The following is a 27,278-nucleotide window of genomic DNA, read 5'->3' on the forward strand; positions in this document are numbered from 1 at the left end:
TGGCATAAACCTTTCATAAGCCAAAATAAAAAGTATCAAGCCAATTTTTACCTCTTAATATAGGGACAAAACCCGAGCAACCATTGTTCTATTCATGTTGATAGTCCTATTTTTCAAATCATCTTTCTCAAAACTCATACTGGCCTCAAGAAGGATGATGCTGATCCTGTTATTTCTTACCATATTTATTACATAGCAAAAGGATTTAGAAGAATGAAGTAGCTGAAACATATCTGTAGTGTCTGTGTAACACAATTATATTTAGTTTACGGATTAATTCTGTACCAAGTCATCTCTTTGCCTACCTGAACTTTCTTGTATTAAATATTTATCATTGGGGGTAAAGATTCATAGTTCCAGAATATTCTCAGCCATCTGGTTCTGTTACACAACAACAATATTAGATTGGAAATAAGACAATGTTAAGTAAAAGAAGCTTCTTTTGAATAACCTACCTCCCAAGGATTTCACTGTAAAGATTAACTACTAGAAATCCTGTCTTAACATATCCTTTCTATGGTGTCAGTCTATTGCTAAACTTTACTTTCTGCATTGGAGATAAAAACATGTGCTGCGTCTTATAGGTGTAATTTATATACATTTAATGTGATTATTTTGGAAGTATTTTATAACCCATGAAACAAGCTTACATAATGCTGGCCACTTTTTATTGAGCTTCCTCAAATTTTCTGAAAACAGTAGAAGATTTATATACATTACTTGTTTTAATGGTCACCAAAACCCTGCATTGTTGTAATTACATACAACAAATAAATGAGTTAATAGAAGACCAAGAAAGGATGGGTGACTGGAAAAGGACAAATAGCCAGAAAAGGGCAGAGGCAAGATTCAACCAATATTTTTTCCAAATAGAAGCTTTACTTTTTCTTTCTACTCAGAGCTAACACAACAGCATTATTTAAATGTCCTTAAGAATAGTGAGTGAAATTAAGAAAAATGGTGATGGGAATTACTGAATAACTGCTCTGACAGAATTAACACCTTGATAAAAATCTATACTTATATTTTAGAACTCCTAGGCTTTCACATATGGTTTAGATAGCTTTTATGAATCAAGTATGAGGTGAAAAGTGAAGAATAAATGTTTAAGATGCAAGAAAATGGTATGCCATCCCACCCAAGCTTATATTTTTAAGTTCCATTGTACTCATATTGTCAAACATAAACAAATCACAAATGACATGAAATACCAAAGACATAAACATTTCCTTTGCTTTTGGAAAATAGCTGAGAAAAAGCAGAAAATTTTTAGAAATAAAAATTTTTTTTCGAAGTAGCTAACTAAATGCCTTCTTAGGGATTAAGATACATTTCTGTTTGTAATCTTAATAGTTTTACTTTATAAAAGTCAAGCATCCCAGTAAAAACAGAGTATTCTATCACACTTAATTTTTAAATTGCATCTCTAAAATTGTAGTTATACATACCAATTCCTAACCTTCTAGAACACTGCACAATAGGTTTTAATCATGGGAATGAATAATTGCTCAGCAAAGCAGCACTGCCTCAATTGTGATATGATTTGGAAATCAATATTCCTATTTTCCAAGTAAAAAGATTCCATAAGCAGGAACTTTGGGATCTTTGTGGTTTCATCGATCAAGAGAACGTTTCTGAGCAGCTTCTGAACAAACATTCCTTAACAGGTTGATCACAGATCTGGGGTCTTCACTCTTCATAATGGCACTGCCAGACACAATCATGTTAGCTCCTGCCTGGAAGAAGCAAACACTTAGGTTATGCCTTAAAGATGCAAAGCCCTAAAAGAGAATTAGTGGACACGAGTTTATACCCTTGCCTTTGTCAACACTTTGTATGAAAGCCACTTTGATATTTAATTGAATGAGGTAAGAAGTTAAAATGTTCACAAATGATGTAAAATTAATTTTAGATGCACCTAAGTGATCATAAAACTTTCTGAATCCTCAGTTGCAACAAGCTTTTTCTAATATGAGGAACTTTTTTACATATTCATGGAAAATGGTATTAATGATAAAGTTAAAGGTAGGTTTATTTTGATGCAAAACATTTTTGAGATTCATGCACATGAGGGGTCTACAAAGCAGTGATGGAGATTAAATATTATGGAAAAAACTACATATGAATTCTAAAATTATTTTGAACCAAATAAGCATCTTTAATTCCATTCTTCCCCATAAGCTTTCTGAAATACCCTCATATACTAATGTCCCCACAGATACTAAAAGAACAGTCTTTTAATCTTCTAAAAGATAATCTTAAAAGAATGGCACATGACTTCATGCCTCAGTGCATTTCACTGAAATGCTCAGCTTCCTAGGATTTGACTTTAGGAATCAACCCCAATCTATTATGTGATTCACTGATAGAAGAAAGGCGCGGATGGGGGAAACCACAAGCTGTGGAAAACACCTCCAATGAAACTTTGTTACTCATTGCATCTCCGGCAACAGTCAACAGAAAAGTTAAGTTTTACAGGATTACCACTTAACTTCTCTTCATTTAATCAGCAAAGCACAATTCAGTAAAAAGCAATTCCAAAGGGGTCAAAAGGTGCATGCTCACTACTCATCTGGCCAACTCCTCTTTCCTAAGTGTCTCTCACTGCCAAGCTTTTAATAGGTATGTACCAAGCAGCAAAGTGTTGTCACTTACAGAAGAACTTCGAAGTGCAGATACACTACACTGCTGAATAAAAGCAAGCCATTAGGTTTTAACTACCTGTTGTGCTACAGGAAGGGCTAGCACCTTCTACAAATCTCAAGACCCTGACTAAAAAAATAAATAACAGAAACTTATCACATGTCTACATAGAGAATCACTGGAGTATCCAAAGAGGCCACTGTCAGGTATCTGACCTTGATTTTCATCAAAAATGGTGCTACTCAGTTTTTAAAATGGACAAAATAGATAACCAATACACTTTCTATTCTTCCCCTTTGAGAAAAGTTTTCCCTATTTTGGAAAAATCTTTCATCCCAAGGGCCTAGATATGAGCCTTCAAAGGACTGGCATTCAGCATACTCTTTTTTTAAACAAAGAATTTTCTTCAGTTTCACTTAGACAACCAGGATTTACCATTTAACAATTTATGTGATTTTGGAATATTCATTTATTGCAATTTATCTTCCTACTTCTACATTTAAACAAAAAGTACTTTTCAATTAAAAAAAATATTAATTTAGGAAATGTAGGTGAAATCTTTTTGGTCTACAAGAAAATGCCTTAGAAATTATATTTGACAGGAAAGTGGTCTAGTGCCGGGGGAAGTAGTCTCACCTCTGCACACTTATGAACAGTGTCAGGACCTACTCCACCATCGACCTCTATATCCAAAGAAGGGAACTGGGTCCTCAACCAGTGAACCTAGATATACACGAGGAAATAAGTGACTCCTAAAGTGGGTATGTGGGGGAAAAAAACAACCAAATAAACAAGAAAGTCAAATAGCCAATGTTAGTCATTAAATCTCCAAATCTCTCACATTATGTACAGATCTCTCATATAATGTACAGACATTACTGGGGAACACTTGCCTTTTAATGAAACAAATTAAGTTTTATAAAAGCACGTTTTATTCTGTTTGGCAAATAGCATTCAATTTGTCATAACTTCACAAACTGTATTTCATAACTTCACAAACTGTATTTGTTAAAGACAAACCTTTAACATTCAAGGAAAACTCCCAAGAAACCTAAAGATTACAGAGATAACAGTTTCAGAAGAAACTGTGAAGATGAAGATGTAGTATTATTTCTGATTTCCAAAACCTGAGATCTATGACAATGTTTATCATATATTACAATGATCTATAAGCATCTCTATGTCCTCACTTTCAGAATAGGCCATGTCTAAATATATAAGTCTTTTAATTTATGAAACTCTGAATATATATTTATGCTTAAATATTCAAGCCTTTCGTGCTTACTGAATGAGCACATTCAATAAAAGCCTCACCCCAGAATCCAATACTTCTTTTACCTTTGGCATCATATCTTCCATGAATTTCTGTCCTCCAAAACCAGGTTCCACTGTCATAACCAAGGCCATATCTATCTGATTAGCCCATGGTGCCAAATACTCTACTGTAGTTCCTGGCTTGATAGCAAGGCCAACCTATAACAGAAACAAAGTTGCTACATCATATTAGCAGTTATTTCTGTATAATATTATTTTGGCATTTCAATCCTCATAGAAATATTTTTATAAAATAACAAATGGAATAAAAAATTATTCATACCATTACATTAACTTAAAAAAAGTTAATTTGGTAAAAAATTAACATGACTATCAAAAATAAATCCAAAAGGCAGTAACTTTCAGGAAACAGTAGATACACGTACATACTCTCTGACAAACAAGTCAGACTTAAAATCTGGCCTCACGGCTGAAGAATAACTGCTTAGGTCAGGTCTTATCATTTCCTGTTTTCTACCAAATCTTCAAAACTCTGAGTGATTAGTATGTTATTACGGGACTGTTGACTTCTTACCTTCATACCATTCTCCCGAATGTCTTTAATCAAAGCCCCTGGGTTCTCAGTAGCTTCAAGATGAAAGGTATACTGATTGGCTCCTGCTACAGCCATTGGCTTTACCCACTGTTCTGGCCTGGAGACCATCATGTGCATGTCTACAAAGAAAAGACATATCTACTAAATATTACTGAGAGGAAAATATTTGGTTCATAATATTGAAACCAGACTGTAGTTTTTGTCATGTTTGGATATAAATTCTCCTGCATGACAAAAATTAATTTCCTCTTTTCTTGGCAGGTTTCAGTTAAATACATTTTTTTTTTTTTTAAGATTTATTTATTTATTTGAAAGTTAAGAGTTACACAGAGAGAGAAAGAGAGGCAGAGAGAGAGAGAAGTCTTCCATCTGCTGATTCACTCCCCAGTTGGCTGCAACGGCCACAGCTGGGACGATCCGAAGCTAGAAGCCAGGAGTTTCTTCCGGGTCTCCATGCAGGTGCAGGGGCCAAAGGACTTGGGCCATCTTCTACTGCTTTCCCAGGCCATGGTAGACAGCCGGTGCCCATATGGGATGCTGGCACTTCAGGTGGCAGCTTTACCCTCTACACCACAGCATCAGCCCCCGGACAAGACTTTCTTTGGCCAGTAGAGGACAATGTCTCCATCTTTTTTTCCCCTAATTCCTCACAAATCAGGGGCTCATAGCAATGTTTGCTCACAAATGACATTTTGTACAACTCTATTCCTGTTTTTCCTTACCTCTCCTTTCTCATGTCCAGAAAGCTAAGTGATATTATCTGCGTAGCCTTATTTCCTCTGAGTTAAATTAAGTGATTCTATTTACTCTTTGAACAAACATTATTGAGCAGTTACTGCCAACATTAACCCTTCTAGCTCTAGGGATAAAGCAAAAAAACAAACATGAAAATCTTTGCTATCACACAGATTACATTTGGAGAAACAAACAACAAACAAAATGTCAGTAAAATGCAAAGTAGGTTGGCAATTAATAAGGCCAGTGTGGTTGGGTCCAGGTAGACATGAGGGTACAGGCACGCAGAGATGCAGCACAGGGTTCTGCAGATCAAGGGGGGTGTTATTCTTTTCTATCTTAAAGATTTATTTATTAATTTGAAAAGTAGTGTTACAGAGACAGAAAGGAAGAGGCAAAGCAAAAGATCTTCCATCCACTGGTTCACTCTCCAAATGGCTACAACAGCCAGGGCTGGGCTAGGCCTAAGCCAAAAGCCACGAGCTTCATCCAGTCTCCCACATCAGCACAGGGGCCCAGGTACTTGGGCCATTCTTTGCTTTCCCAGGCATATTAGCACAGAGCTGAATCAGAAGCCAGGACTTGAGCCAGCTGGATGCTGACACTGTGCAAGCCCCATGGAGTTTCATTCATGATGAGATGGCATAAACAACACAGGATTTTGAGTGGAGAAGCTGACAGTATCTGACAAGGAGGTTACTATGGAAATAACACGTGAGACGATGATGGCAACAACTGAGGACTTTGGATATGTTCTGAAGGTAGAGCCACAGAAGTTGCTGTGGATCACATGTAAAGAGGCAGAGGAAAGTCAAGATGGTGATAAGGCTTTTGACCAAAGCAACTAAAGAACCGAACTGTCAGTAATGGAGAGGCAGATTATAGAAATAACAGATTTAGGGAAGAGAATACATCACTAGAAGCCTGATAATAATTCTAATTCTAAAGCTTGATTCATGTAAATACGTAAGGGGAAATCAAGTACGGCCTTCTTAAAGATGTTGATGTAGAGGCCGACACCATGGCACACAGGTAAAACTGCCATCTGTGGTGCTGGCATTCCATATGGGCACCAGTTCGAGACCTGGCTACTCCACTTCAAACAAGCTCCCTGCTAATGCACCTGGGAAAGCAGAGGAGGATGGCCCAAGTACTTGCTTCCCTGCACCCATGTGGGAGACTCAGAAGAAGCTCCTGGTTCCTCACTTCGGCCTGGCCCAGCCCTGGCCATTGTAGCCATTTGGGGAGTGAACCAGCAGATGGAAGATCTTTCTCTGTCTCCCCCTCAATCTCTGTAATCCTACCTTTCAAATAAATAAATTAAAAAAAAAAAAAAGATCTTGACTTAAAACATTATAGTGACTCATAAAGAGGGGGCAACTTAAAAGCACATAAAACCAAGAAATAGCCCTATGAAGAATGCAAACAGTACTGAATAGTTTTTTTGCTTGGCTAGAGAAGCACATTTCTGTCACAGCTAAGCTACATTTAAGGAAAAAAAATCAAAATTCCAGAATTCAACTAAGATTTTAAAATGTAGTAAAGCTTTGGAAAAAATTTCAAGAAATCAGAATATCAAGTTTGACTAATGAAGCCAATTATCAAAGTTTGCATCTCTAAAGTAACAAAAGCAACTAGAAAATATTTAACACGTGAAACTTTATTTTATAGAAAATGTATTCAATATGTTTTTTTTTTTTTTATTTCTTGTATTATAAACAAGGAAAATTCAGTCTGGCTTTAAATATGTAGTTAGTTTATTACTTAAGTTACTACACTGCTAAGTCACCGTTAGTCAATCTCTAGCATGCAGAAACCATTCGAGACCTTCACTGGAGAAACTCCACAATTTCACGGAGTCAACAGTTTGGCAAATCTGCCTATAGTAATTATAAGATCAAAGGTTCCAGAATGTTCTAATATTAGTTCCATTTCCATTCTTTAAACAACTCCTGAGTTTTCAGTTCTACACTGTTCTGTGTACCATGATAAAACTCTAACCATCTGCTACTCAGAAGCCATCTTGGTTAAGTTCAAAAAACCCTTATTTTATTTAATAGCCCTAAAGTGCAAGAGTAGCAGTGATGGCAATCCAGATAATGCCAAAGAGAAGCTATGAAGGGCTTCAAGTCTCATCTCACACCATCACAAGAAGGGTGAGTACAAAACAGTAAGGTGTTTTGAATGAAAGACCACAGTCATATAATTTTATTACAGTATGTGGTTATAATTGTTCCATTTTACTATTAGCTCTCATCATTAATCTCTATTGTGTCTAATTTATAAATTAAACTTTGTCACAGGTGTGTAAGAAAAAATACTGTACAGATGGTTCCTAAGTTATGATGGTTCAACCTATAATTTTTTTCAATTTTATGATCACAAAAGTGATATGCATTCTGTAGACATTGTACTTTGTCTTTTCCTGGGCTAGCAATTTGCTGCACAATACTCTCTCACGTTACCAGGCAGCATCAGATAGGCACAGTGGCAATTCGGTCATGCAATCACAAGGGTAAACAACCAAAACTCAACATTATATTTTGTTGTCAATATTTTCTGGATACAGGCATTCAATAAATTATGTGAAATATTCAACACTTTATAAAATGTGTTTTGTGCTAGATAATCCTGCCCAACTCCAGGCTATTCTAAGTGTTTTGAGCATGTTTAAGATAGGAATGAACTATGATGTCTGACAGGTTAGGGATATTATTAGCATCTTTGACGTACCATATTCTCCACTTAAAATGGTTTATCAGAATGTAACTATATGGTAAGTCAACAAGCATCAGTATTAGGAAGCTGTCAAGCTCACCATGGTAAGATACAAGTTTTCCAAAATTCTAATTTTCCCTTGCAAGTTCTAACTGCATAAATGGCAATAAAAACTGACAAAGTGGGACAGGCATTGTGGTGCAATGCGTTAATCTCCTGCTTCGGACACCTGTATTCTATGTCAGAGCACTGGTTTGAGTCCCAGCTACTCTGCTTCTGATCCAGCTTCCCAATGGCCCAACTCCTTGGGTTCCTGCCACACATGTGGGAGACCCAAATGGAGTTCCTGGCTCCTTTCTTCAGCCTGATCTACCCTGGCTGTTGTAGTCATCTGCAGAGAGAACGGGTAAATAAAAGATCTCTTTCTGTCATTCCCTCTCTGATACTCTACTTCTCAAATAAAATAAATAAATTAAAGAAAAACAACAATTGGCAGGCTCATATCATCAATTTTAAAAGAAAGCAGTAAAATGGTCAAGTCTGAAACACCATAGCCCATAGTTTATCTGTCACTTGTTCTTTCAAATAAGTATTCATTAAAAAAGCAGCTAGTTCAGATCTTTACTCTGATCACAAGTGGTTTTCCTTGGGAAAACCATAAATCTATGTGTAGCAAATGTGCTTTAAATGTACATTTTATTTTATCACACAAAATACTAAAAAATGGGACCAGCACTGTAGCGTAGCAGGTTAAGCTGCCACCTGATATCCTGGCATCCTATATGGGTGCCAGTTCAAGACTTGGCTGCTCCACTTCTGATCCAGCTCCCTGCTAATGCACCCGGGAAAGCAGAAGATGGCCCAAGTGCTTGGACCCCTACCAATGTGGGAGACCGGAAAGTTCTGGGTTCTTGGCTTTGGTCTGGCCGAGCCCCAGCCATTGTGGCTATTTGGGGAGTGAACCAGCAGATGGAAGATCTCTCTATGTCTCTGTCTCTCCTTCTGTCTGCCTTTCAAATAAATAAAAAATAAAAAGATATGTACTCAATTACTAAGATTTATTAAAATTAATAAAGTGGACTTCTTAGCCAAGGATTCTTACTGAAAACACATGGTAAAGAAGAATATAATGGAAACTGATACATTCAATACTACTGTACTGATTTGGGTAAGGCACCAACAAATGACCTCACCATTGTTTTTACACTGTAAGTACAAAAAAAAAATATCATAATATTACAAAATGTTTGGACCTCATGGATATTCTGTGTTTCAAGGATTTCCGCAGGCACTTACACTATACTTGAGACCACTGATTTCGAAAATAACTTTCTCCTATGACTTTTTTTTTAGATGGCTATGACTTTTTTTTTTTTTAAATGGCTATTTCTATTCAATACTAAGATTGAGCAGTTAAGAACTTTAGTAGTTACATATATACAACTTGTGACCTAATTCCTAAAGTATGTTACATTCATCCATCAATTACAAAACAAGCAAGATCTAAGAACTAACACAAAATAAACATAAAAAAAGGCATAGGGGCTGGCACTGTGGCAGGCAGGTTCCATTATTGGTGCCAGTTTGAATTCTGGCTGCTCTACTTCTGATCCAGCTCCCTGCTGATGGCCTGGGAAAGCAGTTGAAGATGGCTCAAATGCTTGGGCCCTCACACCCATGCTGCAGACTTGGAGGAGACTGGCTCCTGGCTTTGGATGGTCCCAGCTATGGCCATTGAGACCATTTAGGGGAGTGAACCAGCAGATGGAAGGCCTCTCCCGCTGTCCTTCTCTCTCTATAACTCTGCCTCTCAAATAAATAAATCTTTAAAAAAAAAAAAGTCATAATATCCAAACATTAAAGCTTACGGAGTTCATGTATCTTTTACTTTAAACCAAACTCTAGAAACAGGAAGAAAAAATAGACTGCATGTGGTGTTGATAGAAGGATTGGTAACAGGAAAGGCACGTAGAGAAAACAGACAGTGATGACAGGTAACACTAGGAGACCAAATCAGAGAAAACCAGAAAAACATGAAAAAAAAATTTCAGACACGAAAGCCAAAAGCAGAGGACTTTGTGACTACTTTTACACCAGAAGCCACATGATGCTATTTATTTCAACTACCTCTCATAGTCACTAGAATAAGTTAATTCACAGAAAAAGTCTAGTGTAAGCTGATTAAAGAGTTAAGAAACTTATTTTGGAAAATTCATTGTTTGAAATGTAGTTTTTAAAAAATAGTTTACAGGGCCGGCGCTGCGGCTCAATAGGCTAATCCTCTGCCTTGCGGCACCGGCACACCGGGTTCTAGTCCTGGTCAGGGCGCCGGATTCTGTCCCGGATGCCCCTCTTCCAGGCCAGCTCTCTGCTGTGGCCCGGGAGTACAGTGAAGGATGGTCCAAGTGCTTGGGCCCTGCACCCCATGGGAGACCAGGAGAAGTACCTGGCTCCTGCCATCAGATCAGCACGGTGTGCTGGCCGCGGCGGCCATTGGAGGGTGAACCAATAGCAAAGGAAGACCTTTCTTTCTCTCTCTCTCTCTCTCTCACTGTCCACTCTGCCTGTCAAAAAAAAAAAATAGTTTACAGAATGAGGATTATACTCCATTATTTGGAAATTTCAAAATGGTGAACATGTTGGCAGAACATGGTTTCTCTGTGCCACATGAACATGGTAACAACATCCATTTTCAAACTCAATGTGAATGGATTCTACAGAGACATTTTAATTTTACCCTCCATAACTTTGCAAGGAAAGAAATGTTTCCTAACTGTGCTACATAGTAGCCACCAGTCACAAATGCTACTGAGAACTTGCAATATGGTTAATGGGAATGAAAAACACAATTTTTAATTTTATCAACTACAAATGGCTCATGTGTACTGTACTGAACAATGTAGAATTTTCCATAAAATTGGTTCACAACCTGTTGCTAAAGCTAAGTTCTACTAAACTCCAAGAGTTACATAAAAACACTACTTATCAGGAACCAGCGCTGTAGTATAGTGGGTAAAACTGCCACCTGCAGTGCTGGCATCCCATATGGGTGCCACTTTGAGTTCCAGCTGCTCCACTTCCCATCTAGCTCTTTGCCATGACCTGGGAAAGCAGTGGAAGATGACCCAAGTCTTTGGGCACCTGCACCTGCATAGGAGACTCGGAGGAAGCTCCTGGCTCCTGATTGGCCCAGCTCCAGCCATTGCAGCCATTTGGGGAGTGAACCAGCAGATGGAAGATCTCCCTCATCCTCCTTCCCTCCCTCCCTCCCTCCATCCCTCCCTCACTCTCTCTCTCTTTGCCTCTCTGTAACTCTGCATTTCAAATAAATAAATAAATCTTTAAAAAAATACTAATCAAAATTTGTCAAATTTCTTTTGTACAAGAGACCTGGCAAATGAGACATTACAAACAGTATAGGCCGGTGCCGCGGCTCACTAGGCTAATCCTCCGCCTTGCGGCGCCGGCACACCGGGTTCTAGTCCCGGTCGGGGCACCGGATTCTGTCCCAGTTGCCCCTCTTCCAGGCCAGCTCTCTGCTGTGGCCAGGGAGTGCAGTGGAGGATGGCCCAAGTACTTGGGCCCTGCACCCCATGGGAGACCAGGAGAAGTACCTGGCTCCTGCCATTGGATCAGCGCGGTGCGCCGGCCGCAGCACGCTGGCCGCGGCAGCCATTGGAGGGTGAACCAACGGCAAAGGAAGACCTTTCTCTCTGTCTCTCTCTCTCACTGTCCACTCTGCCTGTCAAAAAATAAAAAATAAATAAAAATAAAACAAACAGTATAAAAGAAAAAAAACCCTTGTAGATTGAATCTATTTTTCAGTTGAAGTTCCAAGTCATTGTGTGATCTTAACAATCACATCATCTCATGACATTGAGTAGAACACATTTAGGCCCTATCTATAGAAAGCTCCAATTTGCTAGAGGTAAAGGCCTTCTACACCATAAATCAAGCAACTGATTCATAAATTCAATTAACAATTACACTGAGAACCAACCATGTGTCTGTTTAGCTTTTAGAAAACGACAATAAACAAGGCATATTCAATCCTTGCCCTTGTGGAGTTTGTAGTCTGATAAAAGTAATCTCAGACTGAAGAATGTTCTACCAAGATAATCAACAAGGTGATAATGACACTTGAACAAAAGTTAATTCAGAACAGAATAATTAGAAAAGCTTCCCCAAGGAAATGACAAATGACCTAAGGTCCAAAGATATGGCAGTCAGCCAAGTGAAGAGCTTTCCAGAAAGAGATTTACAAATGTCAAGGCTATGATGCAGAAGTTCGGCTTGCTACTGGAGTCAGGCCAATAAAGCCCCAGTACAGGGAGGGGAAGAAAAGAATGTAAGATGAACTTGAAAGTTAAGAATTCAACCATCATCTACTTTTCCTTCACTTCAGCAACACATCAAACTTCAGAAGGCATAACACTCTCACTTACCAAAGAAAGGGTCCTGGCCTAGCTGCTTTCGGAGGCTTTCTACCACAGGGTGACCAAAGGTGATGTTGGGAACAAAATGCCTACAAGACAAACAAAATCTTACTCTGAAAATGTTTCCACTTTAGTTTCGGTACTTCTCTCCACATGAATTCTGACGGGGTAGTAGAGGAAACTGTCTAGGATTGCAATATTTTTCAATTTAATAGTTAACACCATCAGTATTAAAAAACACTAAAAATATCTGAATAACACTGGTTTTACAAAGCAGTAACTCCTTAATATTTCAAGAAACCATAATGTCATACCTATATTTATAATACTTACTGTGTAATTTTTAACCCATGGCAGACGGAAATGGAAAGATGAAAAAATCAAAAATCCCAAAGCTTTATGCCTTGCCCAAGTCACACACTATGTATAAGTTCTGGATTCTGGTTTAGGTTTCAAGAACTTTATTGTCACAGGAAGCCTGTCGCTACTTTTAATCTTTTCTATCAGAGAATACAAATAATAGTTTCTATTTAAACTTTCTTAAAGATCAGTAAAAAAACCTGATGTTTATTAATAACATTCCCATTTAAAGAGGAAACAATAAATAACATCCTTAAATCATTCAGTTAATCTGTGGAGGGAACCAGGATTAAAATTAAATCTGCCTGATATCAGGTCCAAAGCACTTAACCTTTAACCTATCCTGTTAATCCTTTGCTATATCATTAGCTCACTTAACAAAACCTCCCATATGCAAACACCATGCTGGCTGCTTCAGAATTTTGCATTTTATACAGATATATGCTAGTTCCTTACCCAGGGAGAATTCACTATCTCACTGGCAAGAGATGGCAGAGACAACACACAGGACCCTGCTTGCTACAGTCATTTGTGGGAAACCAATTCAGCTCCCTTCACATCCTGAAAGCTCATGTGACTAGTTCTCACCATTGAACTATGAGTTTAAATGACATAAGTCATTGCAGAATCCAGAGGTTAAGTAGCACAGGTTGAGCATCTCTAAATCTGAACATCTGAAACCCAAAATGATCCAAAATCTGAAACTTCTGATAATGCTCCAAGTGAAAAATTCCACGTCTGACATCATGTGACAGCTCACGGTCAAAATGCAGGGACACTATCTCATCATACATATGCAAATATTGCAACACTGAAATAATTCTATACTTCTGGTCCCATGTATTTTGGACAAGAGGCACTCAAAAACTCATCTTTTCCACTCTCACTTTACTCTTTTGTAATGAAGCCCAAGAGGAATGACAGAGGATGTACCCCTGAATTGCTGCATGGAACCACACTCACACTGCACTGCTACATCATGAAAGGCAAGTAAACGTGAAAGTACTAAAATCTGGGCTTTGAAAACAGTAACAAGCAGGCAATAGGAGACTCTAGATAAAACAGGTAAAAAAAAAGAGCAAGTATCACCGAGCATTTAAGAAAAGAGCACAAGACTTAAAAACAACAGGATTTGGGAAGACAGGAAAAGAAACTAAGCAAGCCCAAAGAAGGAGGGAATGCTGCCGACCAGCTTGGCTAGTGTGAAAAAGGCAGGACATGAGGTGTACCACATTAAGGGTGTCCAATATCAAGCTCAGCCATTTTGACTTTACCCTATTATAAATATGACGGTTTGAAAGCAAGCTGCAAATAGTAAGATACAAATACAATGTACAAAGATGGCTGGGCAATAAACTGCAAGAAGTAAAGTAAAAAGTGTTCACTGTAAGTGGCAAAGAATCATTTGAATGACAAGGATAAGCAGAACGGATATGATTTGTTAACTGATTAGATGGGGTGGTGCTAGATAAAAGAGAAAATAAACCATGGTTAAAGTCTTGGGTTTAGCTGACCAGCAGAATCAGTACACACACAAACACATATGGAAGGCACAGTTCTAAATACTTTCCATATATTAAAACCTCACAGCACCTCTATGAGGTAAGTACTTTATTTTACAAATGAGAAAGAGACCCAGAGTGACACAACTAGTAAGCGCTGGAGGCAGGAGTTAACCTCAGGTAATAAGGCTGGCAAGTCCAGATTCCCAACTACTCTGCCCGTGTGCCCCTACAACGACAACTAACAACAGGGCAAGATTCAGGAGGTATCCAAAAGGGACAGGGAAGATGGATGGATATACTTTTACTCACTAACATGTCGTTCACTTAAGGGTGGACTTCCTAATAATTCCAAAGTATTCTATGATCTGCCTAGAACAATCACTGTCAAAACAATGGATAAAAGAAGCTTGTTTACTTAAAACTTCAGATTAAGGGCCAGATAAGCACATAAGGTAAGCCTACCCAGGGTGGGCATAATGGCATAGCTGGTAAAGCAGCTGCCTGCAAGGCCTGGTTGGTGTCCAGCTGATCCACTTCTGATCCAGCTTCCTGCTAACGGCCTGAGAAAGCAGCAGCAGATGGGTCCCTGACACCTACAAGGGAAACCAGGAGAAAGCTTCTGGAGGGAAGACCTCTCTGTCTGTCCTCCTCTCCCTGTAACTGACTTTCAAATAAATAATCTAAAAATAAACAAATAAATAAATAAATAAATAGGCCTACCGAATATTTTACAACTCTTGTTAAAACACTCAGATTTCATATGCTTTTCTTTAATCTACTATGTGATTCTGGAAGTAGTCTTGTAGTCTCTACCTCAGCTTTCATGTATAATCAAAATAAATATAATCACATCCTAAGAAAATGGGAAACTCAAACAAATACACTTTTACTTTATTGAGGAACATAAATATAATGTATAAAACCACTGACTCCCAAATTACGTGTCTAATTTGTTCTTCTGAAGATCAAAAAAACATCAATACTCTCATAAGAAACCAAAAGCTTATGGTTAAGCCATAACAAAAAGACTACTCACCCAAACATGAAGCCAGGGTATTCCAAATGTGCCTGACAACAGTAACCATGGGAACACTTGCTACAAGTGGATTTACAGATTCCACTTAGAGCTCACTGACTCCAGAGAACCTGAGGGCCTGAATTTTTAACAAAGGCCTCAAGGAAAACACTTTAAAGAAGAGAAATTTCATTAAAATGTCTGCTTCATCATTATCCTTGGTCTTTTTTTTCCTTGAAAGTACTTTTAGAGAAAAGCATGCAAGAAGTAAAATGCGGCTGGCGCTGCGGCTCAATAGGCTAATCCTCCACCTGCGGCGCCAGCACACCGGGTTCTAGTCCCGGTCGCCCCTCTTCTGGTCCAGCTCTCTGCTGTGGCCCGGGAGTGCAGTGGAGGATGGCCCAAGTGCTTGGGCCCTGCACCCACATGGGAGACCAGGAGAAGCACCTGGCTCCTGGCTTCAGATCAGCACAGTGCGCCGGCCACAGCGGCCATTGGGGGGGTGAACCAACGGTAAAGGAAGACCTTTCTCTCTGTCTCTCTCTCTCACTGTCCACTCTGCCTGTCAAAAAAAAAAAAGTAAAATGCAACAAAAATGTATCCCACTTTACTAGCCTAAGTTCTTGCAATACAGGTATAAAATTATTTTATCTCATAATGTTCCATCATTATCACTCAGCTTTACTTATAATCATAATGCAATCTATTTCAGACAGATGGAACAAGGAAAGATGTCAAGAGAATTAAGGTTGGTATAAAATGCACCAAGACTGTAAGCAAAAAACACCTTCCTGTGAATCAGGAATCACAAATTCACAAGCCATTGGGAGCTGGCAGATAACACCTCACTGGCCAAAGGTGGCTGCCCGATTCAGCCCCAGTCCGTTGTGGTTCTATGAAACTGTGGGCCCAGGACAGCAAATCCTTGAAATTTTTTTTCCAAGTGAGATATTTAGTATAAGGCAAAATCTCTCCAGTCTTAAATTCCAGTGATGAGTTTAGAAATTAATAGTTCTGATCCAGGCTCATAAGCAACACATCCTAGGCACCGCCTCTCTCCAGAAGAATCAACTTGTCCTTTATTCCATATTCAACCATACTAGTGCCGCACCTTCATGTTCCTGAATCTAGTTTCTGATAAACGAAAAAATTCAGTTTTAATCAGGAGAGAGACTGGGAGCTTGGGCAGGGAAGGAAACCAGAAAACAGTAAACATGTTTAAATGTCATGTTGGATGAGATTTATAAAAGAGCTCAGGAAAAAGACAGAGGCAGTACCAGTCATTGTGACTGGCCACCTTTGGAAAGGGAGTCCAGGGCCCACCTTCCCCTGGCGGAGGGGATTTCTCAAGATACCCTCAGGTGCACTGGCAACAGATCACCCAGGCTCTGCCTCCTCTGTTAGAACATTAGGAAAAGGACTGGACTTCCCTATACCAGTTTCCTCCTTTGCAAAAAAAAAAAGCTTTTACCTTAAAAAGTTGTGAAGATTAAAAGGTAAAGTTTTTTTTTCTTTCAAAAAAAACTATAGGCTGATTTAGTTTTTTCTGAAGTGTTTCCTGAAAAAGGGAAAGAGTCAATAAAAATAAATACTGCCAGCGCTGCAGTGAAGCAGGTAAAGCTGCTGCCTGCAGTGCCGGCATCGCACATGGGTGCTAGTTCAAGTCGCAGCTCCTCCACTTCTGATCCAGCTCTATGCTATTGCCTGGGAAAGCAGTAGAAGACCTGGCTCCAGCATTTCCTAATCATGAGGACTTAACCTCTCTGCCTGATTTCTCATGATCAAATGCTGGTAGTAATAAAAGCATCACCCTTATAAGACTGTGCAAGTTAACTCAGAAAAAGCACTAAAACAAAAGTCAATCATAAATACTGCTACTATTGTTAGCATTAATATTCCTGACTGGTGAACTGAACAAGTATTTTCTCCATCTATTCACCTACTCATACATGACTTACTTAAAATCAAACTGCTATCTTTATGAGAGGGACTTCCACATACACCTGTAGCCAGTTCTATCCTGAGACCACAAGTTATTCTATCAGGCATAAAAATACAGTTACCTGTGTCTGATATATCCATTCTATTCAGCATATTATTTTGACAATTTAGGATTTTAAAGCACAAGTGTGCAAAATAAAGTACATTAAGTGGACAGCGGCTGGCGCCGTGGCTCAATAGGCTAATCCTCCGCATTGCAGCGCCGGCATACGGGATTCTAGTGCTGGTCGGGGCGCCGGATTCTGTCCGGGTTGCCCCTCTTCCAGGCCAGCTCTCTGCTATGGCCCGGGAGTGCAGTGGAGGATGGCCCAAGTCCTTGGGCCCTGCACCCCATGGGAGACCAGGAAAAACACCTGGCTCCTGCCTTCGGATCAGCGCGATGCGCCAGCCCCAGCGGCCATTGGAGGGTGAATAGGCAAATAGGAAGACCTTTCTCTCTGTCTCTCTCTCTCACTGTCCACTCTGCCTGTCAAAAAAAAAAAAAAAAAGAGAGAGAGAGATGCATAAGTGGACAGCAAATTAAAATCATGCTTTTGTGAGGGATAATATTAACCTTACACATTTAGCTTATAATTTACACTAGTCCAATTTCAAGGTTTTGCCCCTAACAGTTGAACAGATTCATAAGCTAACTGGGTAGAATGCAAAGGAGAAACAATATATTAAACCACATAAAATAAAGGAAAATCTAACTCTATTTGTACAGAAGTAACAGTGACATTAAAAAGAAATCGAACTGGTCATCCTTTATAACACTAATTTGCAAATCTGAATGAGGGAACAAGAAAGTTTCCGCTATTTGAAATAAAATTATTTTTCTATCCCAACCCAAGGTAATGGCGTTTGTAATTTCACAGCCAGTTACCAATGGTGCTTAGAGAACTACGTGGCAGATCCAAGCTGCAAAGTCTGTCACGACTTTGGATAATTTTGATGGAGTCTGTTTTCACTAGTTTTGTTTCCTCACTTTATAACCAACTTAAGAAACTACTACCCTGATTCCAAACAATATTATGTGCTATGAACTACAGTGCTTAAAAATTACTTACAAAAAAACTGACCTCCCTGAAGAGCAGGGTGCCTGAAGAGAAAATAGACAGGAAAAATCAGAATTTAAATAATAATAAAACAACTAACAATTACAGAGAATTGATTAAATGCCAGGCACTGTAAACGTGTAGTCGCTCATTTCATCATCCAAAGATGACAAGCGGGAGGTTCCATTAGTAAATAACCATTTTTCAAATAACGAAACGGAAGCTCGAAGAGTTGGTTAAGCGGCTTGTCCAAGGCAATCCAGCAAGTGGCGGAACTTGGCAAGTTGCAGCGTAGTGCCAACCTCTTAGTCGTTACTCAAGTCTGACTCCTCAGCCTTGCCACTACCTCGCCATACTCGTGTGGGCTTGGGCAAGTCATGCCTATCCCCTTGGGCCTCAGTTTCTCTAACTGAAAACGAAATGTTCTGGAGACTTAAAGGTCGCTTCCGGGTCCTAAATGCTAGAAGACCACACGTTACGTCGGCGGAGGGGAGGAGTTGAGGTCTGGTTCGCCGCCGCAGCCCACGAGGCTGGGTCAGGTCCGCTCCAGCCAGGGCCTGCAGAACCCCTACCCCAGTTCCCTCCTTAGCACCGCGTTCACAGTGAGGCTCTCTGTGGTGCGGGGACGCCGTGCATCCAACAGGCACTCAATATAGATAGGTGCGCCGATCCCGCCCCCGCGCGGCCAGCCCGACCCGAGCCCCCAGGAGTTACCCGTCCATTACATCCAGGTGCAGGTAATCGGCCCCAGAGTCTAGCATCCGGAGGCACTCGGCCCCTAAGTTGGCCAGGTCACTGTTGAGGATGGACGGGCCAATCTTGCAGCCCGACGCCATGGTGCTGAATCCCAAGTGCAAGTTACCCCACGAGTCGCCCGGCAAGACGAAGGCGTCGCCCCGATTGGCGGGCGGTTTTAGCCCCGCCCTTTCCCCCCTGTACAGTCTTCCGGACTCTGCCGGAAGCAAATGCCCTGCAGTGAGGAAGTCCCGCCCCCACCTCGAAAGAGGAACCGCGGGCCTGACAGCTTGGGGGCGGACCTGGCTGAGGAGACGCCGTGCTACGCTCTTCCTCTAACCTTTCACTCTTAGATTTTTTTCCAGGTATTCCAGCCCTTGCCCTAACCAAACTGTGTGGAGGGCTTCTTTCTCCTCATATCCCCTAAAGGTCCCTCTCCTGGGCTGTGGTTGTCGCCTCTCTTTTTGCTTCCCCGTTATTTGCTTGTTTGGTTCTTTCCAGCTTTAAAGAACAAAAATTTTCTCTTCCTTTTATTTTCCTCTCATAGAACAAAGCTGGAGGAATCCTGGCTCTGCCAAATACAGGCTTACTACCCAGGCAAGTCACTTCTCCGTGCCTCAGTTTTCTCATTTGTAAAGGCAGTGTCCAGCGTTTAGGATTGTTGTGAGAATTAAAGTAGCAAATCCAGATAATGCCTCCAGCGTTAGACCTGGTGCTTGGTACAAAATGGCGGTGATTATTTTTATTGCCCTCCTATTCTGCTTCTGGTCCCTCTTCTTTTTTAAAAAGCTTTTATTTGCTTGCAAGGCAGAATGAGAGGGAGAGACAGAGATCGCCCATCTAATGGTTCACTCCCCGACTGCCTGTTGCATCTGGGACCGCACCAGGCTACAGCCAGGAACTCCATCCTGGTTGCCCATATGGGTTGCAGGAATCCAAGAACTTGGGTCCTCACCTGCTGCCTCCCACCCGAAGCTGTAACCAAAATGGAGTAGCGGGGACTAGAATCTGCTTCCTAAGCAGGCTTAACCCACTGAGCCACAACGCCCGCCCCTTGTCACTCTTCTTGATTGCTTTTCTATTTTAGCAATGCTCACTGACAAATTGTGGTAAGATTTACTATTGAGACACTGTTAGCCATCACAAAACACACCGAATTGCCCGAATAAGGGAAAGGGTCTATTGGGGAACACCCAACAGACTGGAGTGAAGGGGTGGTGAAGGGAAAGAAAGAGTATAAGAGAGAGAGAGAGACAGAGGAGAGGAGATAGTGAGGAGAGAAGATAGAGCAGAGAGACATGCCGAGAGAGGAGCCAAGAGAGCACATGTTCAGGAGCAGGCCCTTTTAAAACTTTGCCGGAGGGCAGGCCGGGAAGCAGGAGCAGCGAATCCCATTAGGATGGGGGTGGAGCTTGACAACAGAGGTTGGGCCATGTGGCCACCTGGCTTCCAGCAATGGCGGCAGAGGCTAGAGCTTGGGGTGTAAATCAGGGTATAGATCACGCCATAGATAAAACTGCACCAGTTTCCTAACAGACACAATCCAGAAATGAGTAAGAGTGTAGTGCTGCCAACATGTCTAGGGCATTGGATCAGGAAAAGAGATAGATTTAGGAAGAGCAGTCCTTAGCGGGTAAGGACACTTGGTATTCTGTAAAAAGACAGAACTGGCACTAACTTGGACCTCATGGTGTTTCTGGCCACATTTGAAAAACAGCCAGTCTTCCAACATTTCCACTAAGAAATCTACGGGTTATTCTAGCAGGTCGTAACCTGGAGGGAGAGATCAGATTGGGGTATCTGTCTCTCACTAAACCCATTCTGCATTATTTTGAAAGATAAGGAAGGGAAGTATGAGGAGAGTGGAGCACAGTAGGTAGAAGAGGGGAATCAGAGATGTCTAGTTGCATAATGCCCCCAGGCCAAACTGTTGGCTTTGAAAGAGAGAAAAGACATTAACAAAGGCATACTCTGAAGGGTTAAAAAGTTAGAAGCCGCTTCCCCCCAACCTCCTCTGGTGAACTTTCCTGACCTCGTTAGACTTGCTCTGCATAGCCATTCTCTGTAAAGTTAATTAGTCAGTAAATTACCCCAATGTGAGCGTAACCTTAGTTTCACCTAAGTAAGATAGAAGAAGTCACCGTATATCTCTTTGCCTCCTGGAACTCTGACCCCACCGTGTGTCCCTTATCGCCATTCAGCTGCATTCCTGGTATCATCAAGGCAGTTCCTGCAATCTTGTGTGGCCCTCCCTTTTGGCAATAGGAGGCTTTTTGATACTCCCTGTATAGGCCATATGGTTCTTTGAGGTCTAATCAGGCCCTTACTCGGTATCCTATACTCCCTGTATTCATAAATCAACTGATTGTAAAATCACTTAACTTGTATCAATTGTTTACTCTATACCACTGTCTGCTCTACCCAATGATTGATTTTCTTTGTTTAAACGTGTATAAAAACCCCAACCCAAGACTATTCGAGGCAGCTCGCCTGTACTGGGACGGGGGCCCCGACATGTCGGAACATCAATAAACTTTACCCTTTGTTAATTACATGAGAGAAGGTCTCTTGGAGCATTTTTGGGGTGGCAAGAGCAATTCAACTCTAATTCGACTGTAACAACTCCAGGCATCCAAAATGAGTATCTTTCTGAAGCAGGTAACCTATTCCCTACTATGATAAATGAAACTCAGACCTCTTAAATTTCTTTAGACATTTTATTATATTTGCATTTTCAAACACAGAAATCTTAACATCTTTCATAAATATCTTTCATAAACATTTCAATATTTAATCCTATGTATTTTTCCATGCTCTTTGGTCATTCAGTATTCAAAACACTTCATAGTCTTCCGAGGGAAGTTGGCTGTGTAGTCAATTTTTGTTTTTAACCTATAAAATGGCTAGTAAATGGCTAATAAAGGATTTTCATCCTGTGGTCACAGTGACTATTAAAAAATATTATGGAGGTACATTGATCTGTAATTCAAAATGATCCAAAATGATCTTAAAATGATAGAAGTAAATTTGTCTTATGCTTTTCCAAACACATTATGCCCTCAACTTGTTTTTGTTCTCCTGAGTGTCAAATCAAAGTTTGTTTCTGAAATGTTGCAAGTGAGACCCACTAAAATAAATGAGGAAGTGGGGACATTTTCTCACTGCCAAGACAAGGCCATGGAATTGGAAGTGTGAGGTCACAGGGCAACAACATGACTCAGTGTGATAGCAGCAAATTCTGGAGACTGTGCTCTATTATAAAGTATCCTGTATAACTTGAGGAAGGAAATTTAACTCATATTCTGAATTATAGTTCTATTCATTTATGACCCTTTCTTCTCTATAGGTCCCTGTACATACCCTATTCTCAGATACGTTCAGAGCTGGTCATTGGAGTGGAGAAAGTTCTTCACTGACTAAGGGACAGTTCCTAAAGAGAAGGGCTGTCATTCTATCTAAGGTACTCTTGGAGGATTGAAATAACAAACCAGAAGCTCCCAACCTGTGCAACAGGCCCTAATCAGACTACCAATACCACGGTTTTTCTCCTAGCACTACCACACCCATTAATGCCTTTTGCCAGAGTACTTCTCAGGGCCTTGTCCCAATGCCCTGAATAACTCATTTTGTTTTGCAAAAAAATTTAATAACATATCTAATAGAATTATAGAAAGCAGCAAATACTGAAAAATGAAAGTAAAATGTTTGCTATAGAAAATTCTGTATCCAGGATTTTAACTGGTTTAATTGATCCCGAGTAGTGTAAATTGGCACCCACTATCATGGTTGATATATATTTATTCCAAGTTCTCTCAAAAGTTAATTTCAGAAGAAGCAACTGAAATTGGACATGACCCCCATGCCTGCCTACTTCACAACCTCTTTTTGATCTCAATTTTTAATATATGGGAAGTGGGTGCCTGTTTTACTTTTCCCATGAATAAGATAAATGTCAATAATCATAGCTTAAGAAATGATCTATTATTACCAATATTATATTTGTTAATGTGTTAATTAAATTTAGTCATGTACTCAATATTTTGAACATTATAAAAAATTTTCAATTATCTTGAACTTTTTTCTAATCTTCCCCAACTGTTGTTGTTTTTTAACTAGCTATTCTGTCAAATTCCAGGTAACAGTATTCCTGAGAATACATCTTGTGACAGTCTTATGCACATACATATATATACTTTAGCCATTACACATAAACATTCAACACATTACATTCAACACATTTAAGGGCACCTTAAATGGAACAGATGCACACATCTGCAAAATCTCAGTAGTCCCAGTATGAAAACATTCCCCCTTCTGTAAGGCCCTGTTTTTCAGAGTGGAGGCTTTTTTGCAAAAAACAGCATTAGCTTATTTTAAAAGTTTCTAACAGACTTCCAAACACTAGAGTGAAGGAGTCAGGCTAAAAGGCAGACAGAACAGCACAATCCTGTTGAAAGCAGCCCAATATTTTTAAATATATATATAATATATATAAAGGTATTTAGGATGTAACAATCTTCTTTGACCCACTTACTTTTTAAATATTTGATACAATTATACATAGAGAATCTGAATCAAGAAACTGGAACAAAGCACAAAGAGACTCACAAGACTTAGACATAATTACCAAACATAAGGCCTCTAACACTAATTGAGCAGCATAATTTGTAACAGGCAAAATATAACAGTTTAGAATCAAACCACTTACATACATACTTCTTCACTTGGGAATTAATTCAGCATTAAGTGTAATGATGCGAAAATATTATATAGCATCAAAGAGAAATTTTTAGTTTTGTTCTTTTATCTTTAATACATGGATATCTTTCATTCTTTTAGTCAATGGGACCATAACCCCAAGTTACTCTTGAAATTATAAATCACAATATGAACAATTCCTATAATTCCTATAAGCAATTGTAACAGAAAAATAATTTCCTTTATGATTAGGGTAGGTTTAGTACGACTTCCCTTTATATACATAAACATTTCACAGCCAATATAGTTGAAGTTTAAGCATATAGAATGTTTTAAACTCATCTCAATGTAATCAAAGTCTATATTTAACTTCAACTTGAAGACTAGAACACACACACACACACACACACAAACACACACCATACCAATTTAGGTATGTATATGAGTTGTTTATATGCTTTGTAGTTATGTAACAGTTTTCTAATATAAGCTGTTAAAATTTTGAAATTCCATTTTAAACTATAGAATGTCCAACCCTACTTTAAGATCAATAACACAGTAGGTATTGGCTTCACAAGCCTTCTAAATTTTATACTTTTCTTAAAGAAACTGAACCTTACATTAAAGTTCTATTGTAAAATATACAAGCTGGCAGTGTCTATGAAGAAATTCCTTGCTTTAGAGCTTTTTTCCTAATAAACATAAGTGTCCTCTGGATTCATAAGAATATTGTCACTATTGAGAAAAAGTTATTTTATTGAACAAATTGTAACAACACTAACTTTAATATTTGAAAATATGCCCTCAAGGGCAGGCACAGTATATTGTAAGGGAAAATAATCTTATTTCCCAATAAATCCTGATCTTGGCATTGATGTAGTCAGGGCTACAAGTAGGAATAGCATCTCTGTCAAGCTATTATATTTACATTTAGTTTTTATAGTTGTATAGGCTAGTTAGATTCTTCTTAATTCAGAATGATAATTTCTAGAATATTCTGTATCTAATATGATTAATTATGAAATGGAATGCTCTTACAGAATTAACATTTTGATTTACAATATGCAATGAAAATGACAGTTGAAAAATAAATATTTTAATGTCCACAGCTCAAAAAATAGTATTTTTTTCTTCTTCTAAATGGCTGTATTGTTAATCAAAACAAAAATGGCTGCAGGTTTATTTGTTTTTAGTCTCCAGAAACTAATAATTTCCTTAGTATTTTATGTAAGATAGTTGTACAGCCACTTGATTTTATATTTTTGAAACTATAAAAATAAACTTTTGCATGATGTATAATGTGAGTAACCTCAAAAAGTTGCATTCTCATATTGGAATGTATTATTTGCAATATTTCTATGCAAGCAGCACTGTATTAGTATATATTTTTAACTGCTCAAGGCTTCTTCTTGCATCATAAATAATGTGCAGTGAAATGGCTCTTTCCCCTTATCCCTTCCTGGGGTTTTTATGGTCTTCACACAACTAAATCCTTTTAGCCACTGATTTTTAAGATGCTTATAAAACATTATGCATATTGGCAGCAAAATCTTCTCAGATGTGTGCCACCCATTGAATGTAAAGTGCTGTTTTGTAATTCATCTTATTCAAACAGTAATCAGCAGTAATCCCTTCCATATCATCTCTACATGTACCATGCTTACAAGATACAGAATCAAACATGTGACTCATCTAGGACTACATCTGCCTCCCCCAGCTCAGTAGGAACAAAAGTGAACTGGCTGGATAGCAGGGGGTTCTCCATGCCATTTTCCTCGCTGATGTGAAGGACAGTGTCTCCGTGTTGGAGGAGGCTGGATGTCTCAAGGCCTGGGAAGTCATCAGGGTCTGAGAGTTGAGTGGAGAGGGGGCTGTGTGCTGCAGCACTTTGGGCTTCTAGGTCTTCCTTCTTTTCTCCTTCTTCCACAGGGAGGGTCTCACTCTGTGATCAAAAGGATAATGCCATCATGGAAAGGCAGGATGAATACCAGTGAAGAATAAAAAAAAAATGTTTTCCAGCTACAAATTGACAAAGTATCAGAAGGCTCTTCCCAGTTCCAGCAATTGTTATGAGTAAGATGTTATATAGGCCTTCCAACTTTCCATAAGCTAACCTGTAGCATGAACATAACTTTTTGTTCTATTTACTTGGTAGACTGTGAGAATCAATAGGATAAAAATGGCATTGCAATGATTTGTAATCATTGAATACTATACAGATGTGTATTATTATATTGTCCCATAGTGGTTTTTAAATACTACAGTAGAAGAAGATAACACCTTAATTCACTCAGCATGATGTTTTCCAGATTCCTCCATTTTGTTGCAAATGACTGGATTTCATTATTTTTTACTGCTGTATAGTATTCTATAGAGTACATGTCCCATAATTTCTTTATCCAGTCTACTGTTGATGGGCATTTGGGTTGATTCCAGGTCTTAGCTATTGTGAATTGAGCTGCAATAAACGTTAAGGTGCAGACAGCTATTTTGTTTGCCAATTTAATTTCCTTTGGGTAAATTCCAAGGAGTGGGATGGCTGGGTTGTATGGTAGGGTGATATTCAGGTTTCTGAGGAATCTTCAGACTGACTTCCATAGTGGTTTTACCAGTTTGCATCCCCACCAACAGTGGGTTAGTGTTGATTTAAGCCAGTCCCAAAGGGACAAATATCATATGTTCTCCCTGATCAGTGACAACTAACCAAGCACAAAAAAGGAAACCTGTTGAAGTGAAAGGGACACTATGAGAAACAGTGACTTGATCAGCTCTTGTCCTGACTGTTGATGTACAATTTAATACTTTATCCCTTTTGATATTTTTTTTGTTCTAGTTAATACTATTGGTTGAACTCTGTAATTAACACACAATTATTCTTAGGTGTTGAAATTTAACTGAAAAGTGATCTCTGTTAAATATAAGAGTGGGAATAAGAGAGGGAGGAGATGTACAATTTGGGACATGCTCAATCGGACTCGCCCCAAATGGTGGACTTAGAAATGTGCCAGTGGATTCCAATACAATCCCATCAAGGTTGCATGTACCAATGCCACCTCACTAGTCCAAGTGATCAATTTCAGGTCACAATTGATCATACTGATAGGTCTAAGAGTCAAAGGGATCACACAAACAAGACTAGTGTCTGCTAATACTAACTGATAGAATAAAAAAGGGAGAGAATGATCCAACATGGGAAGCAGGATACACAGCAGTCTCATAGAATGGCAGATGTCCTAAACAGCACTCTGGCCTCAGAATCAGCCCTTAAGGCATTCGGATCTGGCTGAAGAGCCCATGAGAGTATTTTAGGCATGGAAAGCCAAGACTCTCTGGCAAAAAAAAAAAAAAAAGAAAGAAAAGAAAAAAGAAAAAAAAACACCTAAATGAGTGAGATCCCAGTGGAAAGATCGGGCCATCAAAGAAGGAGGTACCTTTCTCTGAAGGGAGGAGTGAACCTCCACTTTGACTATGACCTTGTCTAAATAAGATCGAAGTCGGCGAACTCAAAAGGCTTCCATAGCCTTG

At 39.3% G+C, this 27,278-nt stretch overlaps 3 protein-coding genes and 1 long non-coding RNA gene across 36 annotated transcripts in view; 2 read left to right on the forward strand and 2 right to left on the reverse strand.

The window, feature by feature from the left end:
• The window catches only part of KANSL1L (KAT8 regulatory NSL complex subunit 1 like), a 176,944-nt gene extending 165,625 nt beyond the window's left edge, over positions 1-11,319 (forward strand). For both annotated transcript variants that reach the window (XM_089329907.1, XM_089329908.1), the window contains exon 15: positions 7,309-11,319. In XM_089329907.1, coding sequence (XP_089186033.1) covers positions 7,309-7,314 — 6 coding nt within the window. In that variant the 3' untranslated portion in view covers positions 7,315-11,319. The remainder of the gene's footprint in view (positions 1-7,308) is intronic.
• On the reverse strand, positions 652-19,192 carry RPE (ribulose-5-phosphate-3-epimerase). 19 transcript variants are annotated; one of them, XM_089329917.1, is made up of 8 exons: positions 19,046-19,192; positions 18,333-18,364; positions 14,730-14,860; positions 12,412-12,491; positions 4,493-4,632; positions 3,982-4,116; positions 3,280-3,366; positions 652-1,736 (listed from the first exon to the last, which is right to left on the reverse strand). In XM_089329917.1, the coding sequence occupies exons 5-8, from the start codon at positions 4,628-4,630 to the stop codon at positions 1,614-1,616; spliced, it is 483 nt and encodes a 160-aa protein (XP_089186043.1). In that variant the 5' UTR covers positions 4,631-4,632; positions 12,412-12,491; positions 14,730-14,860; positions 18,333-18,364; positions 19,046-19,192; the 3' UTR covers positions 652-1,613. The 19 variants fall into 19 exon arrangements, 14 of the variants coding, with proteins under 14 accessions (XP_089186043.1, XP_089186045.1, XP_089186044.1 ...); XM_089329919.1 differs by having other exon boundaries at positions 18,345-18,364; positions 19,035-19,192; XM_089329918.1 differs by having other exon boundaries at positions 19,035-19,192.
• A 120-nt stretch (positions 19,193-19,312) lies between these two features.
• Positions 19,313-21,612, forward strand: LOC149127298 (uncharacterized). The gene is made up of 2 exons (XR_016231918.1): positions 19,313-19,420; positions 19,603-21,612. It is a non-coding gene; the product is annotated as an uncharacterized LOC149127298 (long non-coding RNA).
• A 146-nt stretch (positions 21,613-21,758) lies between these two features.
• Positions 21,759-27,278, reverse strand: part of UNC80 (unc-80 subunit of NALCN channel complex) — a 243,325-nt gene continuing 237,805 nt past the window's right edge. For 13 of the 14 annotated variants that reach the window (XM_002712440.6, XM_089329902.1, XM_002712438.6 and 10 more), the window contains one exon: positions 21,759-25,695. In XM_002712440.6, coding sequence (XP_002712486.3) covers positions 25,429-25,695 — 267 coding nt within the window. In that variant the 3' untranslated portion in view covers positions 21,759-25,428. The remainder of the gene's footprint in view (positions 25,696-27,278) is intronic. The other variant, XM_089329905.1, reaches the window with a different exon arrangement.

The sequence above is a fragment of the Oryctolagus cuniculus genome, chromosome 3, assembly GCF_051225735.1.
Source record: "Oryctolagus cuniculus isolate XC-2025 breed Fujian yellow rabbit chromosome 3, ASM5122573v1, whole genome shotgun sequence".
In the NCBI taxonomy this organism is placed as follows: Eukaryota; Metazoa; Chordata; class Mammalia; order Lagomorpha; family Leporidae; genus Oryctolagus; species Oryctolagus cuniculus.

Coding starts and splice junctions, on each gene's coding strand:
- RPE (XM_051849172.3), bottom strand. CDS start 19,156: ATGGCGTCGGGCTGCAAGATTGGCCCGTCCATCCTCAACAGTGACCTG. Junction 3,367..3,981: donor TGGAAGATATGATGCCAAAG/GTAAAAGAAGTA, acceptor GTGTATATCTAG/GTTCACTGGTTGAGGACCCA. Junction 1,737..3,279: donor CTGTTCATAAGTGTGCAGAG/GTGAGACTACTT, acceptor TGCTTCTTCCAG/GCAGGAGCTAACATGATTGT.